General features: G+C 56.8%; 1 protein-coding gene and 1 long non-coding RNA gene across 2 annotated transcripts in view; one reads left to right on the top strand and one right to left on the bottom strand.

Moving 5' to 3' along the window:
* Positions 1-381: 381 nt before the first annotated feature.
* Positions 382-9,441, bottom strand: LOC139032827 (uncharacterized). The gene is made up of 2 exons (XR_011485449.1): positions 5,862-9,441; positions 382-1,008 (listed from the first exon to the last, which is right to left on the bottom strand). It is a non-coding gene; the product is annotated as an uncharacterized lncRNA (long non-coding RNA).
* A 10,870-nt stretch (positions 9,442-20,311) lies between these two features.
* Positions 20,312-22,371, top strand: part of FAM20C (FAM20C golgi associated secretory pathway kinase) — a 32,062-nt gene continuing 30,002 nt past the window's right edge. Inside the window, exon 1 of the mRNA XM_020882357.2 lies at positions 20,312-22,133. Coding sequence (XP_020738016.1) covers positions 21,520-22,133 — 614 coding nt within the window. The 5' untranslated portion in view covers positions 20,312-21,519. The remainder of the gene's footprint in view (positions 22,134-22,371) is intronic.

The raw sequence follows: 22,371 nt of genomic DNA, 5'->3' as shown, positions 1-22,371 counted from the left end.
ATGCCACAGACTAGTCTTTACTGGTCACAGTTCTGGGTCTAAGACCAGGGCACCAGCAGGGTCGAGGGAGGGCCCCCTCCCTGGTTCAGAGGTGGCCATCTCCTTGCCTTGTCCTCGCTTGGCGGAAGGGCATGGGGGACCCAGTCTCTTCTTACAAGGGCACTAGTCCCCTTGGTGAGGGCTCTGCCCCCGTGACCTAGTCGCCTCCTGAAGGCCAGCCTAGACAGCATGCCACAGGGGTTAGGACTTCACCATATGAATGCTGGGGGGGCTTGAACATTCAGCTCACTGCATCACCTGAGTCTCACTTCTCTCTTACAGACGGAAGTAGCATCTCTCTAAGGTCCTTTTGGTTTGAAATAAGAGAAGTCAAAGCCAAACTAAATCAGACAAAAAGTAAACATAATTTTATTAGCTCCTGGCATTGAAAGCTTCCAGGAGTTGGACTCTGGCAGACAGATGGATGCTCAGCCCAGGGCTGTCACACTGGAAGTACCAGGGTCTCACACTGCCCAGCCTCAGCCAGGCCCCTGCCCACCAGATCCCACCAGGTCCCGCCAGATTCGCCAGGCCCCTCCAGGTCCCACCAGATGCCACCAGATCCAGGAAGAGACCAGGCAGCTCCCCAGAAGACCTCATCTGAGGCTTCGGACAAAGCCCACCTCTGGCCTCACACAGGGAGGAGTTGGTGAGCTTGTGCCTGTGAAGGACCCAGCCTGCGCCTCTCAGAGCGAGGGCTCTCCCAGTCCAGCTCGGAGCGGTCGTGTCGTGTGTCATGTTCACGGTTCTGCATGGCCCTGGCTACTTCTAGGACCCAGAACCTGAGCATATGGTGCCAGAACAAAAGCAGGGCAGTTCTCTTACCTCACACCCACGTCTTGTACCAGTCATCCCGGCTCCACAGGCGGACATCCAGGCCCTGCTGGACCAGGGGGTGGGCATCGCCCCACGCGCACAAGGATACCATGCTGGGTATACTGGGCAGACCTCCCCAAGTAACCTTCTATTCTGTAAAATAGAAACAAAAGCTCCTGGTCACTGTTTGCCAGAAGACAAAGAAATTGTCACCAAAATCTCGGCTTCCAGCCCACCAGTGCTGAACAGAAATATGGAGACAGAGTTTGGAAGAAACAGAGTGGTCTTATTCCTTTTGCTGGAGGAAGAACATGGCAGGCTAGCACCTCAAGAACTGTGCCCCCTCCCAGGGGATAGTAAGGAGTCTTACAGGTGGAACTCGTAGTCCAGGGTAAGTGATAAGGATCAAAGAGGTGAAGTGGTTTTGCATCCTCCTCCTTGCATTATTTTAAAAGTCTCCACTGACGTCAGGCAGCCTGGTAGTTGGGTCTGGCAGCCAGATAGTTGAATCCGTTCGTCTCTGGGTTATCGACCTGGGACATTTTTTCCGCAAATGCAAACAGCTCTAAGGGGTGATTTGCTATAAGATAGTGCAGGTGGAGCAAATACCAGGTGCAGGATGTAGTTTACACAGTGTTAGGGGGTGACAGGCTAGCTTCATGAAGGAAAAATCTGGTTATGGACACTACAGATTAGTAAAGTTAAAATAAAACTAAGGCTGAGGACCTCTTCACAACCACCCAGGAGTGTGGGTGGGTCTTGGGTCAGGGGCTTGGGTGAACATCCGGGGCCACAGCAGCTCCAGAGGACCAGCCAGGGCTTCTCAGATCATGCACGGAGCAGACTCACGTCGCAGGGCTTTGTCTTAGCAGTCTACACCGGCTGAGTCAAGCCTGCAGGTCCGCCCTTGCACCTGGCCAGCACACTGACCTGCTTTGCCTCAGAAACATGCGCAGTGAAGTCCTCAGGCTGCCAGTGAACATGCAGCCGCGGTGACGGCACCGCATGCCCAGCTTTCTTCTTAAAACCAGAGGCCCACGTGTCCCCCAGAGGGCACCAGCATGGGGCGGGGGATGGGGGCTGCACAGCATCTCCATGGAGGCGGCCGTCTGGCCTCAGCTGCGCTGCTGACATGAGCGGGCTGATCACTCCCGCCCCAGTGGTCAGAGCCGTGGAGGCCAGACTGCGGGGTCCCCGTGTGTCTTTCTCCTGGCCTGCGGGGCAGGCAGAGGCGGCTCGGCCTCTGATGGGGGCACAGAGCGAGCACCCACAAGAGAAACAGGTCCTGGAGGGCCTCTCCGTGGCTGTGGCGGTCGCCCACCCGCTCCGTGCCAGGGTCCCTCATCCACCACCCCAGCTGTCTCCATGGTTCAGTGGTCTCTCAGGCAGCACAGTCCTCTTGGTCATGGAGACCATGCTTCTGTCCAGACCAACCTGCCTCCCAAACTGGAGTCTGCTTGTGGGGAGCCCCTGCTTTGGGGCCCCCTGTGTGGTCTGGCTGGCTACTCCCAATCTAAAGGGCCCAGGGTCTCCCCAGGGCCCCTCAGATCCTGCAAAGCTGTAGGGGTGTCCCTGGGCCCTTGAAAATCAGGGTCGAGAGATTCCAGGGTCCCCATCCCTTTGCAGTTCCTTCAGCAACTCCATTTTGATGTTTTATCCACTTTTATTTACATACATTTTTAGTTATCTATTCATCCAATCAATCTTTCAGGGTTGAACTTTAATTTTTTTTAATTTTTACTTTATACTGGAGAGTGGTAAAAGAACCCACCTGCTGATGCAGGAGATGTAAGAGATGCCGGTTCAGTCCCTGGCCTGGGAAGATCCCTGGAGAAGGGCATGGCAAGCCCCATGAACAGAGGGGCCTGGCAGGCTGTGGTCCACAGGGCCGCAAAGAGTCGGACACGACTGAAGTGACTGGACCAGCACACAATTGGTTAACAGTGTGTGCTAGTTTCAGATGTGCAGCAGTGACTCACTCTTGCATACATGTCTATTCTTTTTCGAATGCTTTTCCCATTTAGGTTATTAGAAAATATTGAGCAGCATTCCATGGAGAGCCCTGTTGGTTATCTGTGTTGAATACAGCAGTGTGTGCATGTCGGTCCCAAACTCACTAATGATCCATCCCACTCTCCTCTCCCCAGCGGTAACCACAAATGCGTTCCCTAAGTCTGCGAGTCCCTTTCTGTTTTGTAAGTAAGTTCGTTTGTATCCTTTTTTTGGTTCCACATATAAATAATATCATATGATATCTGTCTTCCTCTGGTTCCTATTAAATCTTTGAATGTGACTTGGGTTAAAAAAGGCTTATGAAGTCAGGGCTACTCCTGTCCTGATGCCCGGGACAGGGGTGTGTCTGTTCCTCGGAGTATCCAGCCGCCCCCACCCCTGTCCCCATGCATGAGGCCGCCCTGCAGTTTCCTCGCTGTGTGGGCTCCAGTCTGGCCCTAGACGTGCCCACAGGACGGCAGGAGGAGGAAATGGGCCCCTGACTCTGTGCCTAGTCATGCCCACAGGACTGCAGGAGGAGGAAATGGGCTCCCGACTCTGTGCAGATAAGGATTCCCTGAGTGTTCCCTCTGACGTTTGGTCAGTCCAGCCTCTTTAGCAGTGCATAAGTTCAAGCTCTCCTCAAGGTCAAAGCAGGACTGGGCGTCTGCTGTGTCTGCTTAACGAGCCATGAAATGAGCCAGGTGGGCAGTTGCTTCTCACCGCCCAGCCTCAGTTTGAATGAGGGCCTGAACATTGGGGGAAGGAAGCTTCTTGTCACAACAGCCCAGGCACTGCCTTCTGTGACCACCACTTACTAAAGGATGAACATATATACACACACCCCATTTCCCATTATCTTAAATTTTTCCAGTAATTAGTTCCTCCATCATCATTTTGGGAGAATGTTAGCATCATTGATCTTCGTTTCTTCAGTTACGAGGAGCCTGGATGGGAGGCCCCCAGAGTTGGGGCTCCCTCACTCAGACGCTCTCCCGACCTCCCCCCTGCAGACCCCCTGCTCCACTCCACAAGCCCCTGTGCCCCGAGCCCCCAGGCCCTTCTAGCTCAACGAGGACCCCCAGCCCTGAGCTCTCATCTCCTCTGTTAGCAAAGCCTGGATCTTTCTGTTGGAGAGAAATCTGAGGAAACACCACCTGTAATCCTGTTACTTTAACAAATCCTTTTCCACATTTCAGCACTAATGTGGACATTCATGTGACTGCTATCTCAGTGCACATACCATTGTTCTAAAACGTACTTGACACTGTTTCTCAAGATCTAAGTCATGTTGAAACCTGTCGTAACTGCATCATATTTATTCCAATAACTTCATCCGCTGTGATTTACCTCCCGTCCTCCAACGCTGAAATGTTCTCTTCCTCCATGTGTGCATTTTACACATTTTGTTTGTTTGTTTGCTTGCTTGTTTAGTTGCTAAGTCGTGTCCGACTCTTTTGTGACCCTGTGGACTGTAGCCCACCAGGCTCCTCTGTCCCTGGACTTCTCTAGGCAGGAGTCCTGGACTGGGAGTCATTTCCTCCTCCAGGGGATCTTCTCAACCCAGCAATCGATCTCCTGTCTTCTGCATTGCAGGCAAGTTTTTTTACCGCTGAGCCACTGGGGAAGCCATTTTACATGATTCACCACAAATATCTTTAGGAATGGAGGCCTTGTTGTTGCTGCTATTATGTTTTTATTTGTTTTTCAGCTGGGTAGTTTCCTTCTGGGGTCGATGGGATGGATAGCTTTAAGAGTCTTGACTTTCAAAAAGGCTGACTGACAGACTGCTGGGCTGCGACACTTGTCTTTTGGGGGGACCCGGGTGGGTGCTCAGGATGGTAGGTGGTCACTTGGGACAGAGGACAGGCCTGGCTCTGGGGTCCCCCGAACGTGTCACATCTAGGCATCATCATCCCCAACCAGAGGCACCCTCCTGCAGGCCCCCCACCGCATGCATGTCCAGGACCCTGGTCTAGGTTCTGCAGGATGGTGCATGATGGAGGCCTCCTCAGAGCTCAAGTGATCCGGCTCTGACCGCCCCCCCCCCCCCACCTCCCTCCCTCTCTCTCCCTCTCTGTCTCTCTCTTTCGATTCTGCTGTGAGCAGAAGGAGGCAGAGAGGCCCGTGTGACCTGGACTAGGAGAATCCCTACCCCACCTCACGACAGCCCTCAAGGCTGGAGACTTGCCAGGCCACCAGACCCCCTGACCACGGAAAACATGAGAGGCCATACGCTGTCATATTATGATGCTGAGTCTTGGGCGATGTGGGAAGCAGCGCCCACTTTGGACCAGTTCGCAGGTCTGTGCCTTTCCCCCTGTCAGGGGTCCACACCACCATCCACCTTGGCCAGCCTGCTTTGCAGCTGCCCCCATGGGGCAAGGCCACGCTGGCCCAGGGCTGTCTGCGGAATGGGGCCCTGGTGTAGGAAGCGGCCTCCATCCTGAGAGGGTATCGTGGGGCCTCCGAGAAAGTGATTCTGGGGCCCCCACCCACCCTGGAGAAGGAGCGAGGCGCCGTTGGCCTGGCTGTGAGTGGAGCCCTGGGTGGCGTCTGGGAGCCCCGTACCTCTCAGTTCTGGATGCAGCCTCGCTCAAGGGCTGAGGGCGCGCCCGGCTCCCTGTGGGCACTGTGCCACTCATGCTCAGTTAACAGAGGGTTAATCAAGGTGTGTAAAAGTGCAGGCCCCCTCAACCCCAGGGGTCCTTTCCAGGGAGCCACGGCCAGCCAGGGCAGGGGGAGGTGGGCGGACCGGGGCCGCCGAGGGCCCGCGGGAGGACTGGGCAGGTGGCCATCCTGCTGCCCCTACTTGCTGCCCAGGGCTCCTGAATGGCTCCGGGATGGAGCAGATGCCGCCTCCCAGGCGGAGACAAGAGCAGAGAGGGGAGTGTGGCCCTGGGGCATCAGTGGAGCGTTACCCCTCCAGACCCGCAGGGTCCGGGGGACTTGGACCCGCTCGGGTGATTCTAGCACTCGGTACAGCAGGGCCTGTGGCCCCGTGGGTCACTCACCTCCAGGCAGCTGCTCCAGGATGGGGCTGATACCCAGCCTCCTGAAGAGGGAGGAGCAGGGGCTTCCTGACCTCTGGGCCCGGAACAGGGAGCTGCACACACTTGGTAGTTCAGCTGGTAAAGAATCCATCTGCACAAAAACCACTACAACACTGTAAAGTAATTAGCCTCCAATTAAAATAAATTAATCAATTGAAAAAAAAAAAGAATCTGCCTGCAATGTTCGATCCCCTGGTGAAGGGATAGGCTGCCCACTCCAGGATTCTTGCCTGAAGAATCCCATGGACAGAGGTGTCTGGCAGGCTACAGTCCATGGAGTTGCAGAGTCGGACACGACTGACCGACTGAGCACAGCACATGTGTACACATAGTGACACGCACAAGTGCGCACACGTACTTCAATGCACCAGCACACATACACGTGCACCAACACACGTGTGCACACACGAATATGTGCACACACATGCACACTTACCCACATCTGTGTGTGCACAGATAAGCCCCTTGTCCCTCAGCTCCTCCCAAAGGTGCAGGTCGGCCTGAGTGTCCAGCGTCTGAGCCCTCGGGCGCTGCTCAGGAAGGCCCTCCCCACGGTCAGAGCCCTGTGCGTGGCCGCCCTGTTCGCGTGGCTGCCCTGCCATCGGGACCAAGACCTGGGCCTTCTGGCCACCGGGGCCTGTGTTTCAGAGGGACCAGTACCCGTGGCTCCAGGACCTCACTCTCAGGCCAAACTTGGTGTGCCCGCCTCAGTTTACCCACTTGGGCAGTGAGCTGGGGGACCACCAACCCTGGTAGGGAACAACACAGTGCCATTCGCCTAGATCCTGGCCAGTTTTTCCTGCATCCCTGCAGTTTCCTGACAAAGGGGAGCATGTTAGTGTTTGAAGTGTTCTCACCTCTTGCTATTTTTGCAAGAGGCCTGAGCACAATGGTTAAAAATAGAAATAATGAGGGAAAGCAGAAGCTCTGACCTTGAGTCCCGAGGCCGGGACAGTCCCCAGTCCCCTCTCTGGCCTGAGATGATAAACGATCATTGTGTTGTGCTTGCCCTTAGATAATTTATCCTTGGCCTAAAGAGAAAGTTTCTGCCTTTTTTTCTTTTGGGGGCAGGAGCTGGAATGATGCTCAGGCCTCACCTCTGACTCCGGTCTTCTGAGGGGTCCTCTGCCTGGAACTGCTGTGGGGACCCCATTCCAGGGCCCCCAGGAGCCTCACACCCCCTACACTGGCTGAAAACCAGCGTGTCCCTACCAGACGTCCGAGGATATACAGGAAATCACCCTCCACCCCCTACCCCTGAGCTGCACGTAAACCCTGCAAAAGGATGGAGAAGACGGGGACCCTCCTGCACTCACCTCAGCGGGGCCAGAGCATCATGCCTGCTGTCCTCCGGGGCTTGTTTGGAGTGGGCTGGAGATCTGATATGTGGGGCGCACTGACCCTTCCAAGCTCTCCGGAGGCCCCAGCGGGCTCCTGAGTCAGGAGGACTTGTGGGAGGACCCAGGTAGAGGTGTGGGTCTCTTTTCCAGTTCCCACACCTGCGTAAGGCTGTGTGCTGGCCCCCAGGCCAGGACCTGAGTCTCTGAAGTGTACACACAGCTCTGTACAAGCTCCAGAGCAAGCGGAGTCTGACCCAGAGAACTGATGCTTCTGACTCTCATGAGGAGCCTGGGCCGCCACCTGCCTCCCTCGGCTGGTGGCCACCCCTTAGCCTTGGGGTGGCTGGGAGGGTCCCAGCATGTGGGGTCCTTTGGGCAGAAGGAGCTGCAGAGGGTGGGTGGGGTGGCCGGCCCGTGTGGTCTGATACATGTGAGCTGGGGGCTGCATTGTCTCAGGAGCTGCCCCCCACCAAGGCTCTGGGACAGGTGGCCTGAGGCCCAGAAGTCTAGGAAGGAATCTCCAAATTCTGCAGCAAGTGTGGTCCTAGAGTAACATAGCTGTCTTTTAAAAAAATGTGCATAAACAGAAACTTTATACAATATTCTGGTATATAAAGTTAAGCAAACCAAAGTCTCTTTAAGAAGAGCCATCTGAGGCCAGAGCAGAATACTGAAGTTCTGGAATCCTGTTCTGCTTCCATCTTCACTTACCAGCAAACTGAAATGATCTTTGTATATATAAGTGGTAGGGAACAAACATAAAGAAGACTCTTTCTTGATGTGCAAATCATATGAAATTGAAGTTCAGGTATCCATGGTAAAGTTTTGTTGGGCCCCAGCCTCCCACCAGTGACACCGGCAGAGGCCAAGTCACCCCAGAGTCCCTGATCTCCTGCGTTGGGCTTGATGACGGGCTGGGGCAGAGCCAAGGAGGCCGGTGACCCAGGCATCCTGGCTGCCCAGCTCTTCTTGGCAGAGGAGAAATGCTGGATCTCAGGAACTGGGAATAACTTGCCCAGAGGCTGATGGATCGTGGCTGGAGCAGCCACTGCTTTGAGCGCCGATGCCTGGAGGCCAGCCGGGCCCACCCGCCTGCACCCGCGTGGACACAGAAACGGCAGGTCTGCAGGTGGTGTGGGGCAGAGGGTGATCAGGCCCCAGGGGAGCAGGGGCTGGGTTGGCAGCTGGGCCGGCAGGGGCCCCAGGGAAGCCCCTCAGAGCCTCTCTGCTAGGAGAGGAGCTCAGTGACCTCCCCCTCCCCTTCCAGCTCTCTTCCCGGGCCACATGCTATCCACCGGGTGCTGGTCTGAAATCTGGGCGCTTCCCACTCTGTTCCGTTGTTCACGCTTCCCAGGTGGCTCAGGGGTAAAGAATCTGCCTGCCAATGCAGGAGACGCCTGGGTCAGTAAGATCCCCTGCAGGAGGGCATGGCAACCCACCCCAGTATTCTTGCCTGGATAGCCCCATGGACAGAGGAGCCTGGTGGTCTCCTGTCCACAGAGTCAAGAAAGAGTCATACATGACTGAGCATGCGATACTCACTCCCTCACTCACCCTGCTGTTGAGAAGGTGGGCAGGCGGGATGGCGGCTGGTCCAAGCAGGGGTCAGTCTCCTTCTGTCTCACTGATGTACCAGGGCTCTGGGATGAGACGAGATCCAGGCGGCTCTGCACCACTTCTACTGCAGGCTGAGCATTTGGGTCCCTGACACATTTGGGTATTGAGACCTAACACCCAACGTGACTGTATCAGGAGGTGGCTTTTGTGGGGGGGGGGTCGGGTGAGGGCCAGGGGGCGCAGGCCTCGTGAACGGGATCAGTGCCCTCGTGAGAGGAGACCCTAGGAAGCTCTTCTCCCCTTCAGCCAGGAGGACTCAGTGAGAAGGCAGCTGGCTGGTGACCAGGAAGGGAGACCTCACCCGACGCCAAACGTGCCGACACCAAGACCTAGACATCCAGCCTCCAGCGGGGAAATCAGCATTTCTGTTAAAGTCCCCTGACTGCCCTGTGAGACCCGCGGGACCACAGGAGCTGAAGGCATGTAGACACGGGCTCCCTGCACCCTGCCGCTGCAGACACGTGACGGAGGCGGGACTGGAACCCGGAGGGGAGGGGACCAAATATTCTGCTGCTTTCAAGCTCAGTAGTTTCAGAAAATGGTTTTGTTTTTAGATCAGCTTGCCTCATAGGTATTTAAAACAACATCAGCCACACCCCAAATACTTCACTTTGTTCGTGGTCCAAAGACACTGAATTGGGGTCACAGCTGAGGCTCCAGACCCTGGGGGTCTCCTCAGACTTTTGGGAGCCCGGTGACTTTGTCCAAGGGGTCCTTCCCAGGTATTCAGGATGGAGTAATGCCCCCCAATCACACCTGGGCCCCTGCTGCCCGTCACTGCTGGCTGTATGCCCAGAATCCAAGGGAGCGATTCCAGGTCCCTGTGATCTACGGAGGCCACACCCCTGTGGGCAATGCAGAGCCTTGGGAGCCTCTGAGGGAAACCAAATCCTGGGGTCTCCCCTCGCCCATCCTGCAGCACAAAGGGTACGGGTCCAGCAGGGGACCCCAGCCCTGGGGCAGGAAGCCCCGTGACTACAGGGCGGAATTTCTGGAAAGTTCCCATTCCTTTGCGTCATTGTGGGCACCAGTGCGTGTCCAGCCTTCCACTCCTGCTTCTCCACTTCTCATTAACCCTATTTTTACTCCAAAGTGCTGAGGCCTCTGAAAACATCATTCAGATCTTCACACCTGCCTTCAGAAGTGAGAGGGCAGGCTGAACGTCAGATGTGACGGGGGAGAACAGACCTTCGCCAAGACTGTGTCCCAGGAAGGGTCCTCTCCCCAGCAGGTCTCCTGCGGCCTGGGGCAGGGCGCTTTCTAAGGAGAACTTGCTGCCCCCGCAGCCTCTCAGAGGCCTCCCCTGGCTCCTCAGAGAAAATCAAGACGGCTCTGAGCAGCCCCAGTGTGGACCACGGTCAGACCCTGTCTGCAGGGCACACCCTGGGGCAGGCTCTGTTCAGAGGGATGGGTGGGGATGGTGGTCCAGGAGGCTCGGGGCCCCTGCTGTGTTGACTCAGGTCACAAAAGAGCTTGGGAGAAGTGAGTCCGCTTGGCGCCCAGCTCTCCTCCTGCCTGGAGCTGGTGACGTGGGTTTGGGCCATTAGGACCCCCGAGATAAGGGTCTGGACCCCTCCTGTCTTGGCCAGCCTCAGTCCCTCTGCCCCAGCCTGGGATTGGTCCCCACCAGGGGCCCACCCTGCCGCTCCTGCCCTGGGTGCCGCACCCAGCCTTTCTCCGACCACTCCTCCTGTGGCTCAGCTGGTTCCCAGGAGCTGGCCCAGCTCTGATGGGCCCACGTTTTCCGTTCATCTTTGGAGAGAGTGCAGACGAGGAACCAAAGCTTTGGGAGGATATTGAAGCCACGGGTTCTTTGGGCCGAACACAGTGATTTCCCTGGAGCGCGCTCAACCCTGACCTAATTCTGCTGCAGCACCAGCGAGGCTGGGGCAGGTTGGGCCTCAGTCACAGGAGCCCCGGGCAGGCGGGGGTCTGTCGACCTTGCATCTCGCAGAGCATGCAGAGGAGGGGGCCTTTGGCCTTCACCCCTTGGTGAGGGCCTGGGGTGGAGAGGCTCAGACAAAAGAGGAGGAGCTGCTTGCGTTGTCTTCTCATAAAGAGGATGGGGTTTGGCCAAGGAGGTTCCTGCAGGTGTCTGCAGAACAAAGAGGCCAGAGGCCTCCCTGGGGCCCGGAGTGAGTGCCGTCCCTGCAAGACTGGTCTGGGCCAGGCCGTGCCCATGGGCGGGGCATAGACGTTGTCCTTGTTGTAAATGCTCCACCGGCAGGGAAGCTGGAGTGGGGGAGCACACCTGGTCAGGCGTCACCTGAGGGCCCCGCTCAAGGCTCGGTCTGCAGGCCTGCAGCCCCTCGGTGCCCCGTCCCAGGCAGCGCACCGCCTGTCCCCACAGCAACGGCACAGAGGTGTGATGAAAGCCATCTGCCGTCCTAAAGCACGACATCGCTTTTCTGCAAAGCCAAGCCCAGGGCTCAGCCAAGAAACGGCCTATAAAATCCCAAATAATGACCTCATGGCATACTTTCTGATGTAAAGACCATTCTGGGCAGCTGTTTCCAGATTCTTAGGTGCAGCCACTTTACACCCTGGCTTTTACCATGTTCGCCATCTGACCCTACCAAATGCTGCCCCGTGAGCCGTCTTGGGACGCAGGCCCCATCCCTCTGGGTGACACATGGCAGGGCTGTGCTCCTGAGCCGTTTGACGCCAGATGCCCCGGCAGGCTGGGCCAGAAGCGCCCTCGGCCTCCACCGTCTCCAGTGTGCCAGGAAGGAAGCGCCAGGCTCTGTCCTGTATCTGTTTCCATGGTAACAAAGAGAACACAGGTTTTGTCTGGTCTGAACATGAGGCCCTAATTCAGGGGGTTGCCCCTGGAGAGGGCTGTGGGGGTCCCCTCTGGCCAGGTCCCCCTGACTCTAGAGGATTCATGGAAACTTCTCGAGCTGGATGGGGTTCTCAAACATGGCTCGTCACTGGAAGCATGGCTGTGGCAGCCGGGGGGATGCTGGATGGTGCCGTGGGGGTGGACCTGAAGCTGGAGAGGTGTCAGGGGGGCCCCACAGCAGGCTGCTCCCCTGGGAGGACCTGACGTCCCACCATGTGGCAGGTCAGCATGAGGTGTTTGCTCTAGATCCAGATATTTGACAGCTCTGATTAAAAATTTTTGCTGTAATTTATTCTCTCACTTGAATCTTGCATTTGCCTTTAAATATCAAATCTTATTTGTTTGATATTTGCATTTTCATTCTAATCAGTAAGCATGTAAATTACACTCATGCATAAAATAATGATGTTTGGTGAACGCCTTTTTACAAAATGCCTGCTTCTAAAATTATTCCCCTACATGCAGGAAAACACAGAACAGTGTCACTGGTAACTTGGAGACAAAATTATTTAGTCAGTCTTCTCAATTTTGGTTTTTGACATTCAGGTTAGCAGTGGACAACCAGTAATGTCCCTTGGTCATCACAGGGAAAGAGATGACTGAATGAAGAATGTCTTTAATTACCGGGTCCTCCTCCTGCCAGGACCTCCCAAACTGGGGGCCACGGCCTGGATGACCCGTGGCCTCAAAGCAGCACCCTGGTACTCGAGCATGCCTTTCCGTTTGGATCTGGAGGCGCCTCCACTGTGGCGCCTGGTTGTTCACAGGACGGAGCACTTTGGTGCTGCTGGTGCTGCAGCTGGCCGACCCAGCAAGCAGTGTCCAGCCCCAGACCCACAAACCAGCACTGGAGCTCCTGGGAGAGTGGGGCCACGGAAGCCTCACGAGCTGTCTCTGCCCCGGGCGCCCAGACGCTCCGGCAGACCCTTGTCCTGGTCCTCCACCTGCAGATCTCCGCCCTTGGCCCCGGGGGACACCGCCCCGCCATGGAGATCTCACACAATTCTGACACCCTGCCCTCCCCCGAAGACCAGAGCCCGTGCCCATAGCCACACCCGCTTATCCCAGAGGCCTGGCTTTCTCCTCTTTTCCGCCAGATTTCTCAGCGTTTTCCCTCTTCCACTGGTCTTTTCAGAGAAATACCTTCTTGTCTTACAATATTCACCGTCTCCACTGTGTTGTTTGTTTTCTATGGCATTTGGTTTTGGCTTGTTCTGTAGGAATCATTCCTTCTTTATTTGGGCTTGTTTTATTGTTCTTTTCCTAGTTTCTTTAGCTGAAAGTTTAGTTCATTTAGTCATCACCATTTCCTAACAAACGCAGTTATCACTCCAGGTTTCCTCTGAGAGCCCCTTTGGTAGCACTCCATAGGTTTTCATAGGTACTATTCTCATTTGTGTTCATTTTCAAATAGTCTAATTTGCCTTTTGGTTTCCTTCACAAACCCCAAATTATTTATAGCAGTGTTTTTATTCATGGTATTAATTTCCAGGTAGAAATATTTTTAAAGCTTAACTTTTTAAAAAATGAAACTGCATTGTGTTCAGTGAACAGACTGTAAATGATACACGCAAGTGTATCTGTATACATGTATGTGGGTATATATACAAACAGACTCCATGAACCAACCATAGATTATATATGCTTATGTACGTGTACGTGTGCACACACACACATACACACACACTCAGTGAGCAGACTATAATTTTCTTCCTTTGAAATTTCTTGACAATTTTCCTGATATGGTCAGTTTTTGGTGGCTATATCATATGTGATAGAAAATAATATAAATTATGTATTTGAGTGATATAAAAGGTACAAAATAAAGTCAAGCTTTTTTATTGTTTGATTCGCTATTTTTTTTTTTTTTGGCTTTTGATCTGTCGTTTTTTAGTTAGCACAAAGGGGCTCTGTTTCCCAGGGGCCCCTCAGGCTGTGGCTGCAGGTGGGAGAGTGAATGGGCCAGAGTCCCCGCAGGAGGTGCCTGATGGGCCGCTGCCAGGGTCAGGGGGCCAGGTTCATCAACAGGACACTTCCCCCGGCGCAGATGGCACTGGTCTTCTTGTCCCCCTCCTGCTAGTAGTCAGAGTAAACCCCCTGCGGAGGCCCATCACCCCCCAGCCCCCGGTCCAGGCAGGCGGGGAGGGCAGGGGTTTCCCCATGCTCTCTCGCCCCCCAAACCCTGGGATGCCTGGGCAGGCACATATGGATGCCCTGTGCAGACCAGGACCCCGCCCCCCACCCGGAGGCCAGCGTTCTGGCCAGGCCAGCCACCCCCACCTCCAGCTCCCAGAATAGCCTGTGGCCAGGGCAGGCCTGTGGTAAACAGCCCAGGAGCCTCCCCGGTGGGTCTCAGATGAGTCATCCTTTGAAAACACAGGGCTGTGGATGCCGGCCCGAGGTGGCGGGCGGGCCCCTGCGGGCCTCCTTCCTGCTCAGCAGGCTAGACAGAGGCTGGGCGGGGGGCAGGGGCTGTGGGGGGCGGGCCAGGTGACCCACAGGGAAGGGTGAGCCAATGGGCAGGCTGCGCTGCTCTCCTTTGTCCCTCGGGAAGGAGGGTCCTGGCCCCCCCGGAATGTCCCCCAGGCACTGAGGCAGGACCCCGGTCACCCTGCGCGGGGTGGCCCCACCCCCCCCCACACACGCCCACATCAGGGCACAGGGCTCCTCCCAGCCTGGCCCAGTCTCCTGGGCACCCCTTCCCAGGAGACACTGGATTAGGCTCCAGGGCTGGTCCCACTGCCTCACACGACACCCACGAGGTGCTCACAGCTCCTCTTCAGCACAAAGGCTGCGACTTCCCTGCCCTTCCCTGTCCAGGCACCAGCTTTCCTGCTTGAAAAGACTAACGGTGCCCTCTGGCAGGACGGCGGGGGCTCCCTGCACCCCCGGGAGGTTGGCACACTGCAAGGTTCACCTCCCTGAGGATGACGGTCTCACCGAGGCAGGACTCGAGGAGCATCTGGCAGGTGGGGAGCCAGGGGCCCTAAACGGGGAAGATGCAGGGGCCTCACCCCTGGATCAATCCCCGGGACCTCACCTCTCTCCACCTGAAGCACTCCCGCTCGCTGGGACCGCCCTTGTCCTCTGCCCAGCACCTGCTTCCCGGGGTGCACCCAGCCTTGCAGCCAGCACCTCCTCCAGTCCTTGCAGGGCAGCCGCGGGGCCTGGGGCAGATTGCCTTCAAGAAGCCCAGGGGGAAGTGGTCCAACGGAGAAAGGGGCTCCGGACCAGGATCCTCAACAGACACAGAGCCGGGCTGGGCCTGCCCAAGACGCCAGCCCCCCAGACCTCCAAGCTGCTGCTTACTCCACGGCAGGTTTCTACGCAAATGTCGTTTTCTCAGGGGCTGTCCCTGCTAAGTAGCAATCTCCTCACCCGGAGTGTGCGTCATTCCCTCTGTGGTACCAGCCTGATCTTTCCATGTAATTCCTGGCACTGCTTGACTTGGTTAACACCGATGTATTGCAGCACCAGTCTTTGGGAGAAAGAAGTCCCCATAACTGCCCCCTGGTCTCAGATTAAGACATTTAACCTTCCTGTGCCCTTCGTGAAGCAGCTCGCCTGGCCTGGTCTCTGCCCAGGGACAGGAGAACAGAGGCCTAAGGGAGCTTCAACCCTGCGTGTTTGTGTGCATGTGAGCTTCACCAACTACACTAGAGCCCTTGACCGTGTGAATCACAACAAGCTGTGGAAAATTCTTAAAGAGATGAGAATACCAGACCACCTGACCTGCCTCCTGAGAAATCTGTATGCAGGTCAGGAAGCAACAGTTAGAACTGGACATGGAATGACAGACTGGTTCCAAATCGGGAAAGGAGTACGTCAAGGCTATATACTGTCCCCTGCTTATTTAACTTCTATGCAGAGTACATCATGGGAAATGCCAGGCTGGATGAGGCGCAAGCTGGAATCAAGATTGCTGGGAGAAATATCAATGATCTCAGGTACGCACATGGCCTCACCTTAACTGTAGAAAGCAAAGAGGAACTAAAGAACCTCTTGAAAAAGGTGAAAAAGGAGAGTGAAAAAGCTGGCTTAAACCTCAACATTCAAAAAACTAAGACCATTGGCATCTGGTCCCATCACTTCATGGCAAATATATGGGGAAACAATGGAAACAGTGACAGACTTTATTTTCTTGGGCTCCAAAATCACTGTGGGTGGTGACTGCAGCCATGAAATTAAAAGATACTTGCTCTTTGGAAGGAAAGCTATGAACAACCTAGGCAGCATATTAAAAATCAGAGACATCATTTTACCAATAAAAGTCCATATAGTCAAAGTTATAGTTTTCCAGTAGTCATGTGCAGATGTGGGAGTTGGACCATAAAGAAGGCTGAGCACTGAATAACTGATGTTTTTGAATTGTGGTGCCAGAGAAGACTCTTGAGAGTCCCTTGCATAGCAAGGAGATCATACCAGTCAATCCTAAAGGAAATCTACCCTGAATATTCATTGGAAGGACTGATGCTGAAGCTGAAGCTCCAATACTTTGGCCACCTGATGAGAAGAGTCAACTCACTGAAAGACCCTGGTGCTCAGCAAAGTTGAGGGCAGGAGGAGAAGGAGACGACAGAGGGTGAGATGGTTCGATGACATCACTAACTCAATGGACATGAGTTTGAACAAATTCAGGGAGACAGTGAGGGACAGGGAGGCCTGGTGTGCCCAAGTCCATGGGGTTGCAAAGAGTCAGACATGACTAAGTGACTGAACAACAGCAAAGTGCATACCCATTTGTGTGTCTGAGTGTGTGTGCATGTCTGTCTGTGGCTGTGCCTCTGTGTGTGTGTGTCTGTGCATGTCTGTGTATGTATGTCTATGTCTCCTTTTTGTGATTTCCTAGGATGAGTCCATTAAACCAAACCAAATTACTTCTCAGAGCAAAATATGAAGGAACCAGGCAGAAAGATTCAGCCAGGAGTTTCCATTCTCTGACCCCTGCGGTGGTGGTGGTAGTTTAGTCGCAAAGTCATGTCCAACTCTTGCGACCCCCATAGACTATAGCCCACCAGTCTCCTCTGTCCATGGGATTCTCCAGGCAAGAATACTGCAGTGGGTCGCCAGGGATAGAAACCAGGTCTTCTGCACCGCAAGCAGACTCTTTACTGACTGAGCAACAAGAGAAGTCCCCTGACCTCCTGCAGTGAATGCTCTGTTTTCAAAGGCTTCTGTCATCTTTGCCTGTTGACACCGGACCCCAAGTTGGATAGTAGCTCATGGTTCCTTCCTTGACACATCATGCCCTGCACGTGCCCGGGGCAAGGGTGTAAAGAAGGCACTGATCTTAGTGGAGCATGTGTGTTCTGAGGGGCAGAAACCATAAAAGAAAACAGAAGATGGTTTGGTATCATGATGGTGTCAGTAGGAAAATAATTTGAGTGGCAGGTCGAGAAGGTGGGTGGGGCTAGTGAGACAAGGCTTTAACCAGATGATAGTTGAAATAGAGGGAGAGCGGTGTGTGGGAGCCGTCATATCTCCCAAGAGCAAGGTGGCTGTGGGGAGAGGTCACCAAAGTCACAGAGAGCCCCAGCGAGGCCCCCAGCCCTGATGTCCACCCTTCCTGGGGTCTTCCCACCCATGGCCACTGAAGGACACTGAGTGTGGGAGGCCTGGGTTGTGGGGCTGGAGCCTACAGAACCCCAGGGCCAAGGGAGATGCTCTGATGATCTCAGACCTAAGCACCTTCCTGCCTGGTTCCCCTCCCCAGATGGGGGGCTGCTTCTCAACCTCCATCGCAGTTTGCATCACCTCCTTGGTCTCTGAGTAACCCTGTGCAGAGTTACCTTATCTGCGCACAAATGGCACTGTCAGTGTGAGAGGGAGGGAGGGAGGGATTCCATATCTGGGGGATGAATGCCCCCAAACCTCCATCTCCAGTCAAGCCCACCTCACCCTTTGTTCCCCGCCCACCCTCAGCCCTGGCCCCAACACATCACCCACACCAGCTCCAGGAGAGCCCAGCCTTCACAGGCTTCAGATGGCCTCAGAAACATCTCTTTTGTTGACTTGCTGGGCTGGGACTCCCTTCCTTCACTCAAGTATCTAATGGGCACCTTCTGACTGTCAGGCACTTCGCCATGCACGGAGATTCAGTGCTGAGTCTCAGGGAAAGTGGACCCTGAATTCACCCTAGAGGAAACACTGGTCTGGAGAAAGCAATACAGTGAGTCAGTGGGAGAATAGGGGTCCTACCCAGGGTCCACACCAGAGACTGGCCTCCCCTCAGTCTTGCCGGAGAGGCGTCATCTACCTGCTCTGGAAACTTGCAGGGCCAAAGGGCAGGGGGCAGGGAGACTGGTGGTAGGTGTGTTTGTGATGTCTCCCTTGGCGAGGTTCACCTACCGTCCCAACTATGATTTCAGGCCAAAATGCACATTAATATTTCCTACTGGGGGTCCAGAAGCTGCCTGGGCCCAGGGGTACCACCCCTCTAGCTGTAGGTGGCTGATTCTGCTAATGTGGCGAAGTCAATACACACACACACACACTGATCACACACACACACACTCTGTCCACACACACACACACACTCTGTCCACACACACACACACACACACACACACACACTGTCCACACACACACACAGTCCACACACACACACACAGTCCACACACACACACTCTGTCCACACACACACACACAGCTCTGTCCACATACACACAGTCCGCACACATACACTCTGTCCGCACACACACACACAGTCCACACACACACACTCTGTCCACACACACACACACAGTCCACACACACACACACTGTCCACACACACACACACAGTCCACACACACACTCTGTCCACACACACACACACAGTCCACACACACTCTGTCCACACACACACACAGTCTACACACACACTCTGTCCACACACACACACACTGTCCACACACACACACAGAGTCCACACACACACACACAGTCCACACACACACATAGTCCACACACACACACTCTGTCCACACACACAGTCCACACACACACACTCTGTCCACACACACACACACAGTCCACACACACACACTCTGTCCCCACACACACACACTCTGTCCACACACACACTCTGTCCACACACACACACACTCTGTCCACACACACACACACAGTCCACACACATACACACAGTCCACACACACACACAGTCCAGACACACACAGTCTGTCCACACACACACACACAGTCCACACACACACACTGTCCACACACACACACACAGTCCACACACACACACTGTCCACACACACACACACAGTCCACACACACACTCTGTCCACACACACACACTCTGTCCACACACACACACTGTCCACACACACACACACACACACACACTGTCCACACACACACACAGTCCACACACACACATTGTCCACACACACACACAGTCCACACACACACACTCTGTCCACACACACACACACTCTGTCCACACACACACACTCTGTCCACACACACACACACACACTCTGTCCACACACACACAGTCCACACACACACACTCTGTCCACACACACACACTCTGTCCACACACACACAGTCCACACACACACAGTCCACACACACACACACACACAGTCCACACACACTCTGTCCACACACACACACACACTGTCCACACACACACACAGAGTCCACACACACACACACAGTCCACACACACACATAGTCCACACACACACACTCTGTCCACACACACAGTCCACACACACACACTCTGTCCACACACACACACACAGTCCACACACACACACTCTGTCCCCACACACACACACTCTGTCCACACACACACTCTGTCCACACATACACACACTCTGTCCACACACACACACACAGTCCACACACATACACACAGTCCACACACACACACAGTCCACACACACACAGTCTGTCCACACACACACACACAGTCCACACACACACACTGTCCACACACACACACACAGTCCACACACACACACTGTCCACACACACACACACAGTCCACACACACACTCTGTCCACACACACACACTCTGTCCACACACACACACTGTCCACACACACACACACACACACACACTGTCCACACACACACACAGTCCACACACACACATTGTCCACACACACACACAGTCCACACACACACACTCTGTCCACACACACACACACTCTGTCCACACACACACACTCTGTCCACACACACACACACACACTCTGTCCACACACACACAGTCCACACACACACACTCTGTCCACACACACACACTCTGTCCACACACACACAGTCCACACACACACAGTCCACACACACACACACACACAGTCCACACACACACACACACACACACAGTCCACACACACTCTGTCCACACACACACACACACACTCTGTCCACACACACACACACACACACACACACACACACACTGTCCTGCCCAAAGCCAGGGAGGTTCCGAACACCCAGGCCCCTCTCTCCCTGCCAGGCGGATTCTAACCGGGGCGCCGGCGGGGCCAGAGTTGAGGAGCATGCTGGTCCCCTGGCGGTGAAGTGGCCCCGCACGCAGCATCCCCGAAGCTGCGCAGGCCTCCCCTCCGGGTTTGGGCCGAACACCCCGCCCCCATCATCTTCTCCAGGGGCGGCGGCCATAGCCCCATAGCCCGTCCCCGCCGGCTGCCGGGGGCGCGGGACCCGCCCGAGGCGGGGGCGTGAGGCACAAGGTCGCCGCCTGGGGGGAGCTCGTTCGGCGGCGCAGACGCCCAGCGGTCTCAGGGAGGGACTTGGCCCGGGTTTCGGCCCTCGGCTCTTCCGGGAGAGCCGGGAGGCTGAAGCGGGCCGAGGTCGGGGCGCCGGGGCCCTCTCGGCAGAGCCTGCTCAGCGCGGCCCCCGCGCCCTCCGCCTGGCTCTCCGCGCTCCCTCGGCACACCGCGGGGAGGAGGCGCCCTCTCCGTAGCGGACCCGGGGCTGCAGAGCATCGCGGGGCGCGGCCGAGGGGAGGAGAAAGGAGACAGCGGAGTAGGCCCGGGCTCCCGGGATGCCAGCTCCGCCAATCTGCGGGCGCTGACGCGGGGGGCGGCTCCGCGGCGCTCGGATATCTGCCCGCCCGCCGGGGCGCCGGGCGGCGAGAGGTTGGGCCGCGAGGGCGCCGCGCTCGGGGAACGGCCGCTGCACCTGCCCGGGACCTCGCCGGCCTCTCCGCGCGCCCTGCCCCCGCCGGCCCCGCTCCCGCCCTCTCCTCGGTCCCAGCGGCCCCGCGCCCTGGTTCCCCACCAGGTCCTCACCTGCGGGCCGCAGCGCGCGCGCGCGAGAGAGCGCCGAGCCCTACCCGGGGAGCCGCCCCTTCGCCTGGCCCGCCGGGCACCCAGCGCGGCCCGCGAAGCCGTGGAGACTGCGCCGAGCCTCGGATCGGACAGCGCCGCGCGGTTGCCACCGCCACCTCCGGGCCGCCGCGCCTGGGCCGGGATGGGCCTAAGTGTCCGGTCCCTGCGCGCCTGATGAGCGCGGCCGCGGCCCCGGAGACCCAAGCGGGCCGCTACGTTCGCGGGGCCTCACCAGGCTGCGCCCCTAGCTCCGCGGACCAGGGCCGCTGGGCCGGGCCGGCCGAGGGCGCCGCCGCTCCGGAGAGGCGAGAGGGAACTGCCTCGACATGGCCGGGCAAGCGGGCGCTTTGGCGTCGGGCGCCCTCCGCGTGGGACAGCTCCAGGGCTGGTAGCCGGTCGACGCCAGATGGACCTTGACCCGCGCCGCGGCACCGCGTTCGTGCCGAATCAAGGCTAGAGGGGCACTGGCGGGCGGCGCTCCGGGGGCGCCAGGAGGTCCAGGCCGCACTCGTCTGGGACCATGAAAATGATTCTGGTGCGCAGGTTCCGCGTGCTCATCCTGATGGCCTTCCTGGCGGCTTGCGCGCTGCACCTCGTGCTGGATCTGCTGCCCAAGCTGGAGCGGAGCGCCGCGCGGCCCTCGGGGGAGCCCGGCTGCTCCTGCGCGCAGCCCGCGGCGGAGGCGGTGGCCCCCGGATGGGCCCAGGCGCGCGGACACCCCGGAGGGGAGCTGGCGGCTGCAGCCTCCGCCGCCGGCGACGCGGGCTGGCCCAACAAGCACACGCTGCGCATCCTGCAGGACTTCAGCTCTGACCCTTCCTCCAACCTCACGTCCCACTCGCTTGAGAAACTGCCCCCCGCAGCCGAACCGGCCGAGGGCGCTCCGCCGGGGCAGGATCCCGGCGTCCCGCGCCCCCCAGATCCGGCTCACCGGCCGCTACTCCCGGACTCCGGCCCGCGTGGACCTGTGCCGCCCCCTGGCCTGAGCCGGGACGGCTCCCTCCTAGCCAGGCTGTTCCAGCACCCGCTGTACCAGGTCCCCATTCCACCTCTAACAGAGGGCGATGTCCTCTTCAACGTGAACAGTGACATCAGGTTCAACCCCAAGGCAGCCACGGGAGAGAACCCAGACTGGTGAGTGGGGCGGTGGTCGTTGAGGTGGGTGCTGGAAGGCTGGACTCCAGAGGCAGCCAGGAGCCTTCTGAGAATAAGGAGCCACCCAGGGCCGCTTCCCGGGAGGCGCCCTTGCACATCCGAGGGGCTGTGTAAAGAGCCTCAGGGTCAGGGACTCCCCGGGGCGTGGACCTTGCAGTAGGAGCCCCAGAAAGGGGAGTTTGGGGGCACACAGCAGGCAGACTCCAGGCACTGCCTT

This window comes from Odocoileus virginianus, chromosome 33, assembly GCF_023699985.2.
Source record: "Odocoileus virginianus isolate 20LAN1187 ecotype Illinois chromosome 33, Ovbor_1.2, whole genome shotgun sequence".
NCBI lineage: Eukaryota > Metazoa > Chordata > Mammalia > Artiodactyla > Cervidae > Odocoileus > Odocoileus virginianus.
Note: the sequence above shows the minus strand (reverse complement) of the source record. Positions and strands in the feature narration are given on the sequence as shown.